The sequence below is a fragment of the Ciconia boyciana genome, chromosome 1 (assembly GCF_034638445.1).
Source record: "Ciconia boyciana chromosome 1, ASM3463844v1, whole genome shotgun sequence".
Lineage (NCBI taxonomy): Eukaryota > Metazoa > Chordata > Aves > Ciconiiformes > Ciconiidae > Ciconia > Ciconia boyciana.
In genome coordinates this window covers 216036268-216050314 of record NC_132934.1, presented here as the reverse complement: position 1 = coordinate 216050314, position 14047 = coordinate 216036268, and the positions used below count along the sequence as shown (strand labels likewise).

General features: G+C 47.9%; 1 protein-coding gene across 9 annotated transcripts in view; it reads left to right on the top strand.

Annotated features, from left to right (window-relative positions):
- The first annotated feature begins 56 nt into the window (after positions 1 to 56).
- USP35 (ubiquitin specific peptidase 35) overlaps positions 57 to 14047 on the top strand; it is a 29601-nt gene continuing 15610 nt past the window's right edge. Inside the window, exons 1-5 of one of the 9 annotated variants that reach the window (XM_072850834.1) lie at positions 57 to 188; positions 1912 to 2006; positions 9715 to 9809; positions 10862 to 11555; positions 12601 to 12736. In XM_072850834.1, coding sequence (XP_072706935.1) covers positions 10874 to 11555; positions 12601 to 12736 — 818 coding nt within the window. In that variant the 5' untranslated portion in view covers positions 57 to 188; positions 1912 to 2006; positions 9715 to 9809; positions 10862 to 10873. Of the gene's footprint in view, positions 189 to 1911; positions 2007 to 9714; positions 9810 to 10434; positions 10566 to 10858; positions 11556 to 12600; positions 12737 to 14047 lie in introns of those variants that run through there. The other 8 variants (XM_072850832.1, XM_072850836.1, XM_072850835.1 and 5 more) reach the window with 8 other exon arrangements.

Below are 14047 nucleotides of genomic sequence, written 5' to 3'. Positions count from 1 at the left end.
GAGGAGGGGGAGGAGGAGGAGGAGGAGGAAGCGGGGGCGCGGCTCGGCCCGGCCCGGCCGCGCTGGGATTTGTAGTTCGCCGCCGCCCTCGGCCCTGCCCCGGCGCTGCCCGCAGGACTGCGGCTCGCAGCCGGCCACGCCGCAGCCTTAGGGGCACGGCACGGCCACGGCCACGGCCACGGCGGGAGGTAAGGCGGGGCAGGTGGGGAGGGAGGGAGGAAGGGGGTCTCGGAGGAGGGCGGTCAAGGGTTGGGGTGATCGGAGGGAGGGGTGCTTGGGAAGGGATGCAGGAGGGGTGGTCTGGGGTCGGAATACAGGAGGGATGCGCAGGGAAGGGATGCAGGAGGGGTGCTCGGGGAGAGGGGTGCGGGAGGGGTGCTCGGGGAGGGACGCAGGAGGATTAGTTGGGGAGAGGGGTGCGGGAGGGGTGCTCGGGGAGAGGGGTGCGGGAGGGGTGCTCGGGGAGAGCGGTGCAGAAGGGGTGCTCGGGGGAGGGGTGCGGGAGGGGTGCTCGGGGAGGGATGCAGGAGGATTAGTCGGGGAGAGGGGTGCAGGAGGGGTGCTCGGGGAAGGGATGCAGGAGGGGTGGCTGGGAAAGGGATGCAGGAGGTTGCTCGGGGGTCAAGATGCTCGGAGGGAGGGATGCCCGGAGGTACAGGAGGGCTGCTCAGAGGGAAGGGTGTTCGGGGATCGGGATGCAGAAAGGAAGCCTCCGGGAAAGGGGTGCAGGAGGGATGCTCAAAGGGAGGGATGCTCGAAGGAAGTGGTACAGGAGGGGTGTTTGGGGGTCGGGCTGCTCGGAGGGAAGGGGGAAGGGATGCAGGAGGGATGCTGGGTGCAGGAGGGATGCTCGGGGGGGGGGGGGCTAGTCAGATGGAGGGATGCAGGAGGGTGTTCGGGGTGCAGGAAGGAGCTGGGAGTAAGGAGCGCTTGGGGGTCGGGATTCAGTCGGGATTCTCAGGAACTGGGATGCTCAGAGGGAGGGAAGCTTGGGGTTGTGATGCAGGAGGGATACTCAGAGGGATGCTCAGGGGCTGGGATGTAGGAGAGGCCTCGGAGGGAGGTATGCAGGAGGGATGCTTGCAGTAAGGGCTGCTCAAGGGGTTGGGATGCAGGAAGGATGATCGAGGGAGGGATGCTTGGAGGGGAAGTGTTCAGGAGGGATGCTCAGGAATCGGGATTCCCGGTGGGATGCTCAGAGAGAGGGATGCTCTGTGGTCAGGATGCAGGAGGGAACCCTGAAGGAGGGATGCTTGAGGATTTGGATGTTTGAGGGTCAGGCTACAGGAGGATGCTTGGAGGGAGGCATACAGGAGCAACGTTGGCAAGTGGGTGTGTGTGCCTTTCCCTGGTGCCTGCAGGGCTTTGCAAACCTGTTTACAAGGCAGCATCTTGTTATGAGGAACTGGCCAAGATGGGTTGAGGTTTTCCCCAGGGAAGCTGACCTGGGGAGAGACATCCAGGGATGTTCCCATCCCATAGGGAGCCAAAAAGCCCTAAAAGTGAGGGTCAAATTCAGAGCAGTCCAGATCCAAACCTCTTTCGGGTTAAATCTGCCCTGGCTTGGACTTTGCAGGTATTAAAGGATAAAAAGCAGATGTTGACATCTTGCATATTTGCCACGTTGGGAACTAAACTATACCCTGCTGTATTTGTTTCACGGGACTCATGGCAGAGAAATTTCAACTGCATGCCCTACCTCAGGCTGGAAGGATGTAGCAAAGGGCTGAGCTTTCACCTGGGGAGGAGGTTCAAAATGCCTTGAACATCTTAGTGATCGAGTCCGTAAAGTTTGCCATGGTCTCACTTCGCCTTCCTGGTTTCTGGATTGGCTGATGCAAAGCCAAATATGTTGGGGGCTGGAGGGAAACTGAGGTCTCAAATGAGTGTCTTATCCCATTTTTCCTGAAGGCACCACCAAAAAATTGGAGATCTCTGTACCTCCAAGCAGTGAGGCAGTGTCTGATGAATCCCAGCCAGCGTCAGCAGTGTCGGCCCTCGATCTGGTATGCTTTGGTGAACAGGACGTGGTTTTTCCTTGGGTTATATCAAGGGTTTAATTTTTATACACAGACAAAAGCAGACAGAAATCTGAAGAAAGAAGAGTGATGTTAATGCTATAAATACCTTCAAGAAAACAACCAGCTTTCCGGAGATGTATTTACAGTCTCCAGGGATGATAATAGAAAGGACATTGGTCTGAAGGTCAGTGCAGGATCTGGGCACTCCTAGTATAAAGCCCCGTGGAATTAAGGTAGCACAGCCCTGGCCGAGAGCTCTGGCTAAGAAGAAAAGCAGAAGGCTTTTGGGGGAAGAAAAGGAAGATATGTTCATCTGGGGGATGTGAGGAGGAGTGACCATCCCGGGAAAACTTACCTAGTGCGGACAGGACAAAGCTTTTGGGCATCCAATGCCAAATGCATTCAGAAAATTAAAAAGCAACTGGGGTGGGTTATTTTTGTCTGTGGTTGGTGCTGGGCTTAGCCATAAAGCCAGTGGTTTGTCACTGCTGGTCTAGTGGTTAGAGAAAGTCCTGCCTTATGTGCCTTTCTCTGCTGTTGGTTTTCAAGGCAACAGGAGAGAGGAATTTAACTCCTTGTGCCTTGCTTTCTGCATCCCTACAGGATGGCTGATAATACGCTAGTGATGGTTTTGAGATGCTTTATTAGGAAAGGATACCAGTACATATGAAAGATGCGTGTGTGTAGCTGTTGACTGGAGGGGAGGAACGGAGCTGGGAGGAGGAGTCTGTCTGGAGAAAAAGAGGATGAAATGTTAGGGCCTCGGGCTTTAGTTGGTATTATTGCGCTGATCGCTTTTACATCCAGCCAAAGCCTTTTTTTTTATTTGATGACTGAGCGCCTAACAGCAAGAAACACAGAGCAAGAGAAGAGACTGGGGGAGTTGTGTGCCCCAAAGGGATCAAAGAAAAAGCCCTGGAGAAATAAGAGAGCAGGGCAGCTAAAATAGCTGGGTAGGGCAGCCAGTCCAGCACTGTTGTCTGTGAATTATGGCCATGGTAGGTCACTTGGAGATGGCTGATAGACTTGTATGGTGTGGTCAAACATATTTATAATATTTTAGAGGAAAGAGGTATTGATGAAATACATGGTACTGAAGAAGAAAGGAAAAGGGTCCGCAGTGGTCTGTGGATCTAAAATATCAACAGATTTTAGTAAAGGTAGGGACTACTATATGATAAATGTAGGCTGATTGCAAATAGATGTCTTTTGGTTAGTTACTTTTTAGGGACCCCTTAGAAAAGTGAGTGGTCACAGGAGAGAAACTCGCTATTCCCAAGGTGGAGCTCCTGGTGTACAGCAAAGCCATGCGAGATGCAACAGTCCAGTTGGGTGACAATGCTCAAATAAATCTTTACTGTCCGGAGAGGACAGAAAGCTGCCAAGCAGGGTGGAAGGTCCGGCAGAGCGTGAGGACAACCTCCTGCTCCAAATCTGCTCCTGCCTGTGGCTGACGGGGAATCTCCATCAGTGCTGCACGAAAGGGCGGTTCTGATTCAGAGCAACAGAGGACAGGCAAGCACGAAGAGCCTTGCCAGCCAAAAGTAATTAGCTCTAGTGAGTAGGAGACACGCAACACAAGTGCAATCTGTCCCTGGAAAGCAGTTTGGGACAGGAAGTGAAGAATATGTGATCTCCTTGAAAAGAGAAGGTGAATTTAGAAGGGCACATTATAATTACGTGCAAAAAATTTGGTCAGGCTTCTGTGCTGGCAATTTTTCCCTGTTATGACTGCAGATGGGTAGAGTCTCACTTCTGTTTCTAAAGGGGTATTTAACTGGATTTTTCTGCAGTTATTACCTCTGAGTTTCTGCCCAGATCTCATAAAAATGGACCTGATCCTCTGCTCTGCCATGGCACTTTATTGGGTGCAACTCTGACAGCAGCTGAAGTGAGCAAAGCAAGGTGGAGCATTGCCGTTAATATATTTGCAGGTCTGGTGAGGTTTGGCTGCTGGCTTTGCCACAACCTATTGCATCTCCTTGAGCAAATGGTATGATCTGGATGTGCCTCAATATTTCATATTCCTACAACAGCATGAATGACATCTGCCATGTCACTTAAGTGAGATATATATTCCCTTGTGTATATTCCTATAGACATAGTTTGCAGGCCAGTGGGCTCTAGTTCAGTTGAAGCCTTCAGGTATTATTACGGTGCAAATAATATAAAAGGGAGGCTGAGGCTTTAGAGAATAATGAGTAGCTGGATGTGAAATAATTAAGAAAGAAGTAAAGAGAGAAGCAGCAATTATGTCATTGGCAGGACTCGAGATAGAAACCACAGCATTAAGTCGCCGTGAGTGCTTGACGTATACACAGAAGATCATTGAATTGGAATTGCATCACTTACATTAATTAAGGTTTTTTAGTCAGAAAAACTAGGTCTCAGCTAAATGAAGAGTATAACTGGATGTGTAAATTATACTAGATCACAGGGAGGCAGAAGTAGAAGGTGCAGTAGCGTCGATGAGGGCCCAGCAGTGGCCTTTGTTTGATGATTTCCAACTCTGTAGGGAAATTGCAATTTCTTCCTAGTTATTTAGAGGGCTTTTTTTTAGCCTTTTAGAAAAATAGTCTAGGGAAGTGATAAGAATGACTGTGACTGTCTGATACCTGCTGGTCAGGCTGTACCTACTGGATGCAGTAATGATGAGGTGCAGGCTGTGGTTTCCCCTCCTTGGCTGGATGAACAGGCCAAGGACCAAAAAAAATCCCCTTTGCCTATAAATTAAGGGGATGTTTGTTCCTTTCAAAAAAGTCATTAGGACACAACTACTTTGATGTTCCTGGAAAACAGACCTAGAGAGGTGTGTGACAACAGGGGCTGGTCCTTTTAAGAAGTTGTATACCAAGTCATGGCAAATTTTGTAGAAATTTTAGAAAATGCAGTATTTTTTGTGCAGTATTTTGTGCTCTAGCAAGGCACTGTGTATGCTCCCTTCCGTCCTGCAGCAGCTCAGCATGCTGCAGGATTGAGCCCTAATTGCCTAGCTGCCTGGAGGATGCAGCAAGAATAACAGTAATGTCTTGGCTGACATAAAAGAAACCATTTCAGCAGGAGTTAAGGACAATAAAAGGTGAGTCTCGTTTCTGTACTTCCAGACCTCCAGAGAATTCAGGGAAGTAGATCATGATTTCTTCTTCTTCTTTCTGAGTAATAAGCAAAACACTTCATTTATCAGTCTATGTTTGGATGGTGGGATTTTTTTCCTCCTTTAGTGGTATTTATCAAACTATATATGATGCCATTGTAGGGAATGTGCTGAATTTATTACGAAGATTTCCTAAAGCTAAGGTACATCTCAGATCTATGTTTTCAGAGCTTTGTAGGGTCTGGGGTGTGGGAACTGATAGTGCATTCTGCAAAAAATACTAAGGAGCCTTTACTGAAAATCTGCTGCTGGCAGGGATAGGGGAATGAATTGATTTAGAAGTAATTGGATAGACTTCAATTAAAATTAATCCTAATTAAAAAAAACCACAGGCAGAAGAGAAATATAAGGACACCTCTGAACAGTACAGATTATGAAGATTAGACCCAAGCAAAGCCCAAGGTGACTTTTCATCCTGGGGTTGGGTTTTGGGTTTTTTTTTCAGTTTACTCGGTTTGGAGAGTGAAGCTAAGCTGGTCGATGCTGCTCATTGCTTAAATTCCTTATCCCTCTCTGGTTTCTAGAGCATGGTTGGGTATCTGTCCTTGCAGGGCCACATCTCATGGTCAGCAACACCTGTTGCAAATGTTGATTAAATACTTCATTTTATTTGCAGCTTTAGATGGAATTTAAGTCTGGAGCCAGGGCTGCTCTCTTTTACAGCGCCCTTTTTATTTTGAGGGGCCATGGGAGAAAGCACTGTGGACCCTGGTGTGTATTTGTGAATGCAGTGTGTGGTACCTAATGCCATCAACACTCATTGATTTGCCAGGTGGAACGGAGAGTGTCTTCAGGACAGTTTTGTAGGTCTGAGCATCTGCATGACAAGGATGAGATAGGAAGACATCCCTCCCTCTTCCAAAGCACGCCTCCCTCTCTAGCACATCTTCAAAAAATCAAGAAGGATTATCGGAGAACCTAGTTTTGTCAGCCTCCCTTCAGTTCTTGGGACGATCATAGAGCACATCCTCTTGGAAGCTCTGTCTGGGCACATGAAGGAGGAGGTGACTGGGAATGACCAAAATTAATTTACCATCATTCACCTAGTGATGGCCTTTAAGGATGGACTGGTAGATCTGTGGATGAGGGGAGAGTAGTGGATATTGTCTTCTTTGACTTCAGTAAGGCTTTTGAGATTATGTCCCACAGCATCCTTGTATCAAAGATACAAGAGAAACTGCAGTCTAGAGGGGTGGACAGCTAATTGGGTAGGAAACTGGCTGGAACTGTCCTGGGACCTTTCCTTTTTAATATTTTTGTCAACAACCTGGAGGAGGAGATGAAATTCACCTCATCAAATTTGTGGGTGACACCAGACTTGAGGGAATAGTCAATACGCATGAGGGCAGGGTTGGCATACAGGAGGACCAGGACAGGCTGGGGCTGACAAGAACCTTGTGGAATTCAACAAGGACAAAGGTAAAGTCCTGCACTTGGGGTGGACTCACCTGGGGTGGACTCGCCCGACATGGATTCACCTGGGATGGACTAACCCAGGATGGGCTCACCCAGGATGGACTAACCCCTTGCACTGGTGAAGGCTGGGGACGGACTGATAGAAGCCCCCCAGTGCCTACAAGGAGGTTATTCAGGAGATGGAGCCAGGCTTTTCACAGAAGTGCAAGGCAGGAGAATGAGAAAAAAACAGACGTAAATTGAAACAAGAGTTTCCAACTGGAAAAACTTCCTACTATGAGCTAATTAGGCACTGGGGCAGGTTGTCCAGGATGGTTGTATGACCTCCATCCTGGGATGTTTTCAAGACCTAAATGGACAAAGCCCTGAGCAGCTTGGTTTGATTTCAGCTTTGTGCAGGGGTTGGACTAGAGACCTCCCAAGGTCCCTTCCCTCCTCATTCTGTGATTTTACCCATGTTACTCCTTCCAGTTGTTCACCGGGGGAGCAGAACAGTTTTGCCATTTCATGGGATTTTTTTCTTTTTCACTGCCAAGCTCATACTGTGTACTTTCTGTTTTATGTGGGCTACATAACAGATGGGAATCTCAAAGCGACTCTTCAGATTAATAATTAACGCTTTGACCTTCTACAGCATCCTCGTGTGCTCCAGGAACTTGGTTCTCTTTACAAGCAGGAATGAGCTGGTCCTCACAACTTTTCCGTGAGTTGTTACTGCCAGTGAGGAAGATGAAGTGCAGAAAGATTGTCCCACTTCAGGAGCACTCATTTACAGAAGCCTGATTATCTGAATATTTAGTCTCTTTATTTCAGGATTAAACAGAGGAGAGACAGCGACCAGATCTCCAAGGCAGCATTCAGCTGCCCAGCAATGAAACTGTCCTTCCCTCTCCTGCAGTTCCCTGGCTTATTTATGACACACTTCCAATTTCTACAACAAGTGAGACAGTGATCTTACAGACAACAGTCTCCTTCACTGCAAACCCTGATTCATTCTCCAGGCAGGTCCTGGGGGGAAAAAAGAAGTTAATATGAGATCCTTTAAATAATGTCTCTCTGAAAGCATTGGGAGCTGTGCTGGGTTTGAATTAGCCATCTTAATTCTTAACCTTCGATATGTGATATTTTAGTGTAGAATGCTCTTTTAGTGTAGTTTTAAGACTGTAATATTTATTATTACATATTACAAAACAACTTGAATGTTGTTTTAATATAGTTCTAAGATTGTAATATATATTATAAATGTCTCCTTCTTAGGGGTTCCCTGGCTAACATCCTCCATCGTGGCTTTGTCTGGCCCACACCCAGGGAGCAGCTTGGTGTACCCTGATACACAACAGAAACATGGGCTTGTTTGTCCCCTCCTGCTGACACCAGGGTAGTTAGAGAGGTGTAGGTGGGACTGTGTTACCTAAAGCCCAACCTTGTACTATAAAGTCCTTCATTGGTGAGGAGAGCATGGACCCTCCACCACAAGGTCAACTCAGGTGGTTCTCCCTGCATGTCTTCGAGGTCCTAATGTCAATGAGACATTATGACATTTCCTGATGAGGAAGATGGTTTGCCTTTACAGTCTTTAGATACTCTCCATTGGCACTTCTTTGTCTATTGACTATAGAGGGAGTTTGTTTCAGCCTTGTCCTCACCGCACTATGTCAGATGAGACCTAGTTGCACTCCAGGCAGCAAGGCTGGGGTGACCCATCCTCACATCCCCTTCTGCAGCTCCTGAGATAAACTTGCAGCTCCTGAATGGGCTTGGTTCTAGCTCAAAATTCAGACAGCAGTAGACTCTGCATTGAAAATTTGGGTGAAGTTTGGCAATTCTAAAGTAGCTAAAAGCCCAGTCATACAGGGGACAGCAGTGAGCAACCATCACCGCCGAGAGGGGCAGCGAGGCCACCCAATACCATGCGCACCAGTGGGCTGTGGACTGTGGTGATTTATGGGGTAAGGTCTAAAAGGTCTGTAGCCATTTTTTGACCATCCTGTCTGTGTGGTGTTTCCACACCGCTGTGCCAGGCGCAGCATGGATTGCTCCAGGGAAGTAACCACGTAACGGCGAGACACAACCAGTGAGCGCTGTAGATCCTCCTGTCTCCTCCTGGTCCCTTATCTATCTGCCAGATGTCTGGGGTGTCAGGGCTCAGGTTGTGAAGTTGCAGAGAGGAGGTGAAGGGGGTACTAGCTTGACTGCAGGTCTGTGCCAGTCTCTGTATGGCCAAGGTGGCCACTGAGCTACAGGTAGGACAACTTTTCCTCCTGATTTCTGGTCTGTCTGCAAGCCCCATCTGCTCTCTAGGCTGGCTTTTAGCCTTCGCTGTCACTGTGGTACTCTCTGTTTGAGGTGAAAAGACATTACCTGTGGGCTTTTATTCTCTCCTCTTACCTTGTCCTCATTTGTTACTGGGTTAATGCAGTCTGGTCCCTCAAGAGTCCTGCCTATGTCTTCTATCCTGTGAAAACAATGCGATGAGGAGCATTAGCTCTGCCATATCTTGTTGCAGGGAAGGCAGCAGTGGTGCTTGAAGGGGAAAAATAAATCCAGCACATGAGCAGAGGACCGTATGAGTCAACAGGCAGGGGACAGAAAGGCCAAGGTGGTGCCTGGAGAGCCATTGCAGCGTGGGCTGCTGTCATTGCTGGATGGGGAGGTGGCCATGCATATATCATGGGTTTTTTTCATCCTGTGAGATTGTGGGGGAAGCAATGATGGGAAGAGGTGACGTTTGGTCGAGTGGGAAGGCTTCCCAGCCAAGCAGCTGTGAGCCAGAGCTTGAGGTTTGTATCTGGCATGGGTTTTCCTTCACCAGCAAGCAGCTGTATACCAGGAGAGAAGATACTCTCTCTCAGATATAGAACGAGATATCTCTGAACGAGATATACTCTCTCGTTCAGATATAGGCTTACTCCAGGGACGGGATGGTCCTTGGATGGCATCCTCTGACATCCCTTCTGGATGTCATCTGTGAAAACCATACTTGGGGTACATGCCACCCGTGCATATATTTTTCATTAATATAACACTACCTACTTGAAATGATTCAAATGCTTTCCAAGTGCTAACGAAGAAAGTTTCAACCAACCCCCCTAGGAATTGCTGTGTGTTGTCCTCATTTCACAGATTAGGAAACTGAGGAGCAGAAACGTGGTGATTATTCTTCTGGTCAGACACACATGAGCGTGGATGGAGCTGTCCTGCCTTGATCCCTCATTTAGGTAACGAAGATGATACAGACCTTCCTTCTCCCTCCCCCATAGATCATTTCAGGCTATAGGCAGGAAGGGACGTTCTCCAAACATGTATTTGTGCAGTGCATTGCACCGGGGGGACCTGCTGTGGGTAAACCTTTATATAGTCCCTGTAATACGTTTTAAGAAATCCTGTCTGTCTAATTTTATCACTCTGTAACAGGGTTTCTTGTGCAGTAGTGTATCCAACACCTGGTTATAAATGTTGTTCTGAGCTCTTCCAGGGAAATCCTTAGGGTTTTTTTAAGCACTCTCCTCTAACGCTTTATTGCTGGTGAATTTGGGCCATGACGAATGGGAAACTTTGCCTGACTCTGCAGTTTCTCTCCCCTCTTGCTTTGGTCCTGCATACAAATGCGGCAGGTCCCTGGGGAGCAGCCAAGACTGCACCACTCAGCTGGAGTGGCTGGCGGCACAGCATAAATGTCAAATGTACACCCCTGCTATTGCACAGAGAGGCTGCAATCCCATCTCTGCTTCCCAGGGCTTTTCTCTCCTTCCCTGAATGTGAAGACATCATTGGGAGCATCTTTGCCTCTTGAGGACACCTGAGCCAGCAGACACAAGTGGAAGACCTTGGCCCCCCTAATTCCCCACTCAGCCCCTCTGTGGGTCCCTGGCAGGCTGTCTCCAGTGGGGACTGGATTTTGTGAAACATGGGACACCACCTTGAGTTGCTGAACCCATCAAGGAGAGGGAGCTCATCCATTCCTAGGGTCAAGTGTAAGACTGTAGTTGGTTGTTTACAAGACAAAAATGCTCAAATGTGTGATTAGTCTGAAGAAGTTCTGTATTTTTGTGTATTGATTCAGTTTGGGGGCTTTAGCCTCAGTCAAACATCACCAGAGTGGAAACTTTTCTGAATGCCACCATGAAAAGGCCACAAGAATTATCATCTTCATAGTGGTCCCAGACAGCTCTCAAGCTCTGCTTCTTTGATCTACCTTGCCAACCTGGGCTTGAAAGCTCATCAAACCCTGCTTGAACTAATCTGCTGCTCTGTTCCTCTCTTTCAGCAGCTGGGAGCAGAGATGGATAAGATACTGGAAGCCGTGGTGATGTCCTCATACCCCAACAATGTGAAGCAAGGGCTTGTGAGGCGCGTCATTGAGGCAGCGAAGCAGCCCATGGACAGCGAGCAATGCTGGTCCATGCTGGAGCTGTCTACCAAGCTTTATCTCACGGGGGACACCAAGTATAAAAGAGAGATCGGGAAAGAGGTTTTGGAGGTCTACGGCCACTACCACCCGGAGGAATTTGAGGAGTTCTTCAACGTCCGCTTCCTGCTGAGTCTCCTCCAGGAAGGCTATGGACCTCTGGGGAAGAGAAGCCATTATGTACTCGATTATATCCAATTAGGACTGCAGTTCGTCTTGGAAAGCCCATCAGCAAACAGCATCTTCAGCTTATTGAGGATCGAGGTGCTCCGGAAAGTCTGTGAGAGGCCCAGCCCCAAGCAGTGTGCAAAGATCAGCAAACTCTTAACCCAGCATCCTCAGTGCATTCCCACGGGCAAACACCAGGTCTTGTTTTGTCAGCAGCTGATCCGGTGCATTGGGCAGTTCCAGTGCGTCTCTGAGGGGGAAGAGGACATCATGGAGTTTTTGGAGCAGGTGAACAAAGTGAGCGGTCTGCTGCAGAGGATCTGGAGGACACAGACCTCAGCCATCCTGCCCTCTTTGAAGGAGCTGTTCACTATCATTTCTTCAACAGGTAATTAAAAAAAAAAAAAGGCTGGGAATGTAAATGTTGGCTCTGATGAAGTCAAATTTGATTCGTTTGACATCTTGCATGGTTCTCATCCACTCCAGAAATGCAGTCACAGCTGAAATATAATAAACAAGCATCCCTAAAAGTTACCCAGGGCTTTAAGCTAGGAAAACAATATCCCCTGAAACTGCACAGAGTCTGTACACAGGTGCTGTTAACTGGGTTGAAATATTTGCAGCACAAGTTTGCGTGTTCAGCACTTTCCAGCATCGGCTAATGGCTAATGGAAAGCACCTTATCTGCAGCTGGTTAAAGTGGGACTTGAAAGCTTTTAGAAATGTCACTCTCTTATGGCTCTCTTGATGGGACCCCACAGCCCGCTCCTTACCAGAAACTAGGGACAAAGCTAAGGAGTTATTTCTCACCTTCTATCTCTCTGGGGGTGGTTGTATCTTAAGGTGGGACAGAAGATATTCATCCAACTTCTGGGGCCTTTAGGTTATTGCAGAGGGTCTCAGAAGATTTTTGGAAGTACCAGTGCCATGAAAGGCTGTACTCCATGCTGGCAGGTGAGCTCCTGCTCCAGCTGTTCGTAAGCCCACGAAGAGATGGGTTTTTCAGTGCCCTCTGTATGAAAGCCTCATCCTTTGGAAGGTGCTCCAGGCAGGCAAACCTGCAGTCACAGCCCATTGCAATTATTTGCAGTAACCAGTATAAAGAGAGCATGCAGAGGGAATTTGGGACCCAGGGTTGGCCCAAGAAGGTTCTTGTGCCTATGATCTCTTCCTCCCTTTGGGCTGTGTGTGGTTTTATGCAACAGCCCATCTGCTATGACCCAACCTTATTATGTGCCACACTGGGATTTGGGGAATTGTCCTCCTAGCACAGCTAAGTGTGGACTCCACATTGCTCATTTATGCCAGCTGACTATCCGCTCCATTTACGTAGGCAGAAATGATTTGGCTTTTAGAGCTGACAAATGACCTCATGTGCCTGGTTTTCCCGGCAACTAACATCTTCATTGCTGGCGCTCATCCATGTCTTGCAGAGGAGCAGGAGGTGCCATCCAATGCCTTAGCCAGTGTGGTCCAGTTTGTCCCTCTGGAGCTCATGGACGGCGTCATAAGAAACCTAACCAATGATGACAGCATCACCGATGTGCAAATGATGACGGCCATCAGCAGGTAGGAGAAGCTGCATTAGTAACGTCACTCTCAGTTCGGACTAAAACCTGCCACAAAGCCCCACTCACTTCCTCTGTGTGGTTTTATCCCAACCAGTTTGGCTGGTGCTGTCTTGTGGGGAGTGTGTAGGGAAAAGGGATATTTCTGGATCCTTCCTTCCAGCCCTGAGGGCCTGGAGAACTAGAATAAAGACTGATGATGATGATGATTATTATATTTGTTTGGTTTGATTTGGTTTCCTTTTTTCTTAGAAATAAGTAGTGTTATGGGTTGCCCTACATAAGATATCTTGAAGAGTTTTGATTTTTCTCCAGATGCTGTTGAGGGCCTTTTCTTCACAAAATCTGTACAGAATTTCATGTTGATCCCTGTCTCGCTTCAGAGGGACATCATCCTAAATCACCAGTTACAGCTAAAAATCTTGGAGAGGGAGGTATGCCCAACTGTTTCAATGATCCCGCCTTGACCTTTGACAGGTGAATGTGGTGCTGCTGGTCTGGATCTTGGTGCTGTTTAATGTATATCCCTGCCCTTTGTGCAGGCAGAGTCAATGGAGACCTCGTCAAGGCATGATGAAGAGTAGTGGGTGAAATACTACCTGACATGCTAGACCTGGTCTTTGCAGAGCCAGTGCCCTCTTTGGCATCACCAGATCTTCCTTGCACACTTGTGTCCAAGTCCTACAGCTCCTCTGTGCTCCAGTGCCTTGCTCCAGACTTGCTTAGGAGTATCTTCAACCCATGCTTTCCTTAGAGAAATGGGTGATGTTCATGTGCAGTAGCACATGCACTTAATCCAAGGGAGCTGATGTGACTTGATCTCACTGGAAACATCTCTTTTCCTCTTCTTATTACAGGATTTGTGTCCCTCCCCATAAGGTTACATGACAGAAACATACGTTATTCCTGATGGGAACTTTATGTATGCAGAAAGGGGTTGCTTCTATTTGACTTGCTGAGGAAGGTCATGGTTTTCCCAGAGTCCAGAGCAACCCAAGACAAAAGCTTAAGTTATCAGTTCAGTTCTTAACTCTGTTCTCCATCTTTTTCTCCTTCTGGGAACCTGCTGCTGTGAGCTCCAGGCGATAAATCCTCTAAGAGCGCCACTGTCTAAATATAGAGGTTGCAAAATCAGTTGCATCATTCCTTAAAACATTCTTTGTCATGCAGAAGGATGAGTAAACGATTACATAGTCAATTATTAAGCAGAGCCTGCAAAATGTAATTAAGATCACTTAGGAGAAATGCAGAAGTTTTGGCAGCATGTTTATGGCAGACAGGTGCCCCAGAAAACTGCATGGCTCTTGGCCTT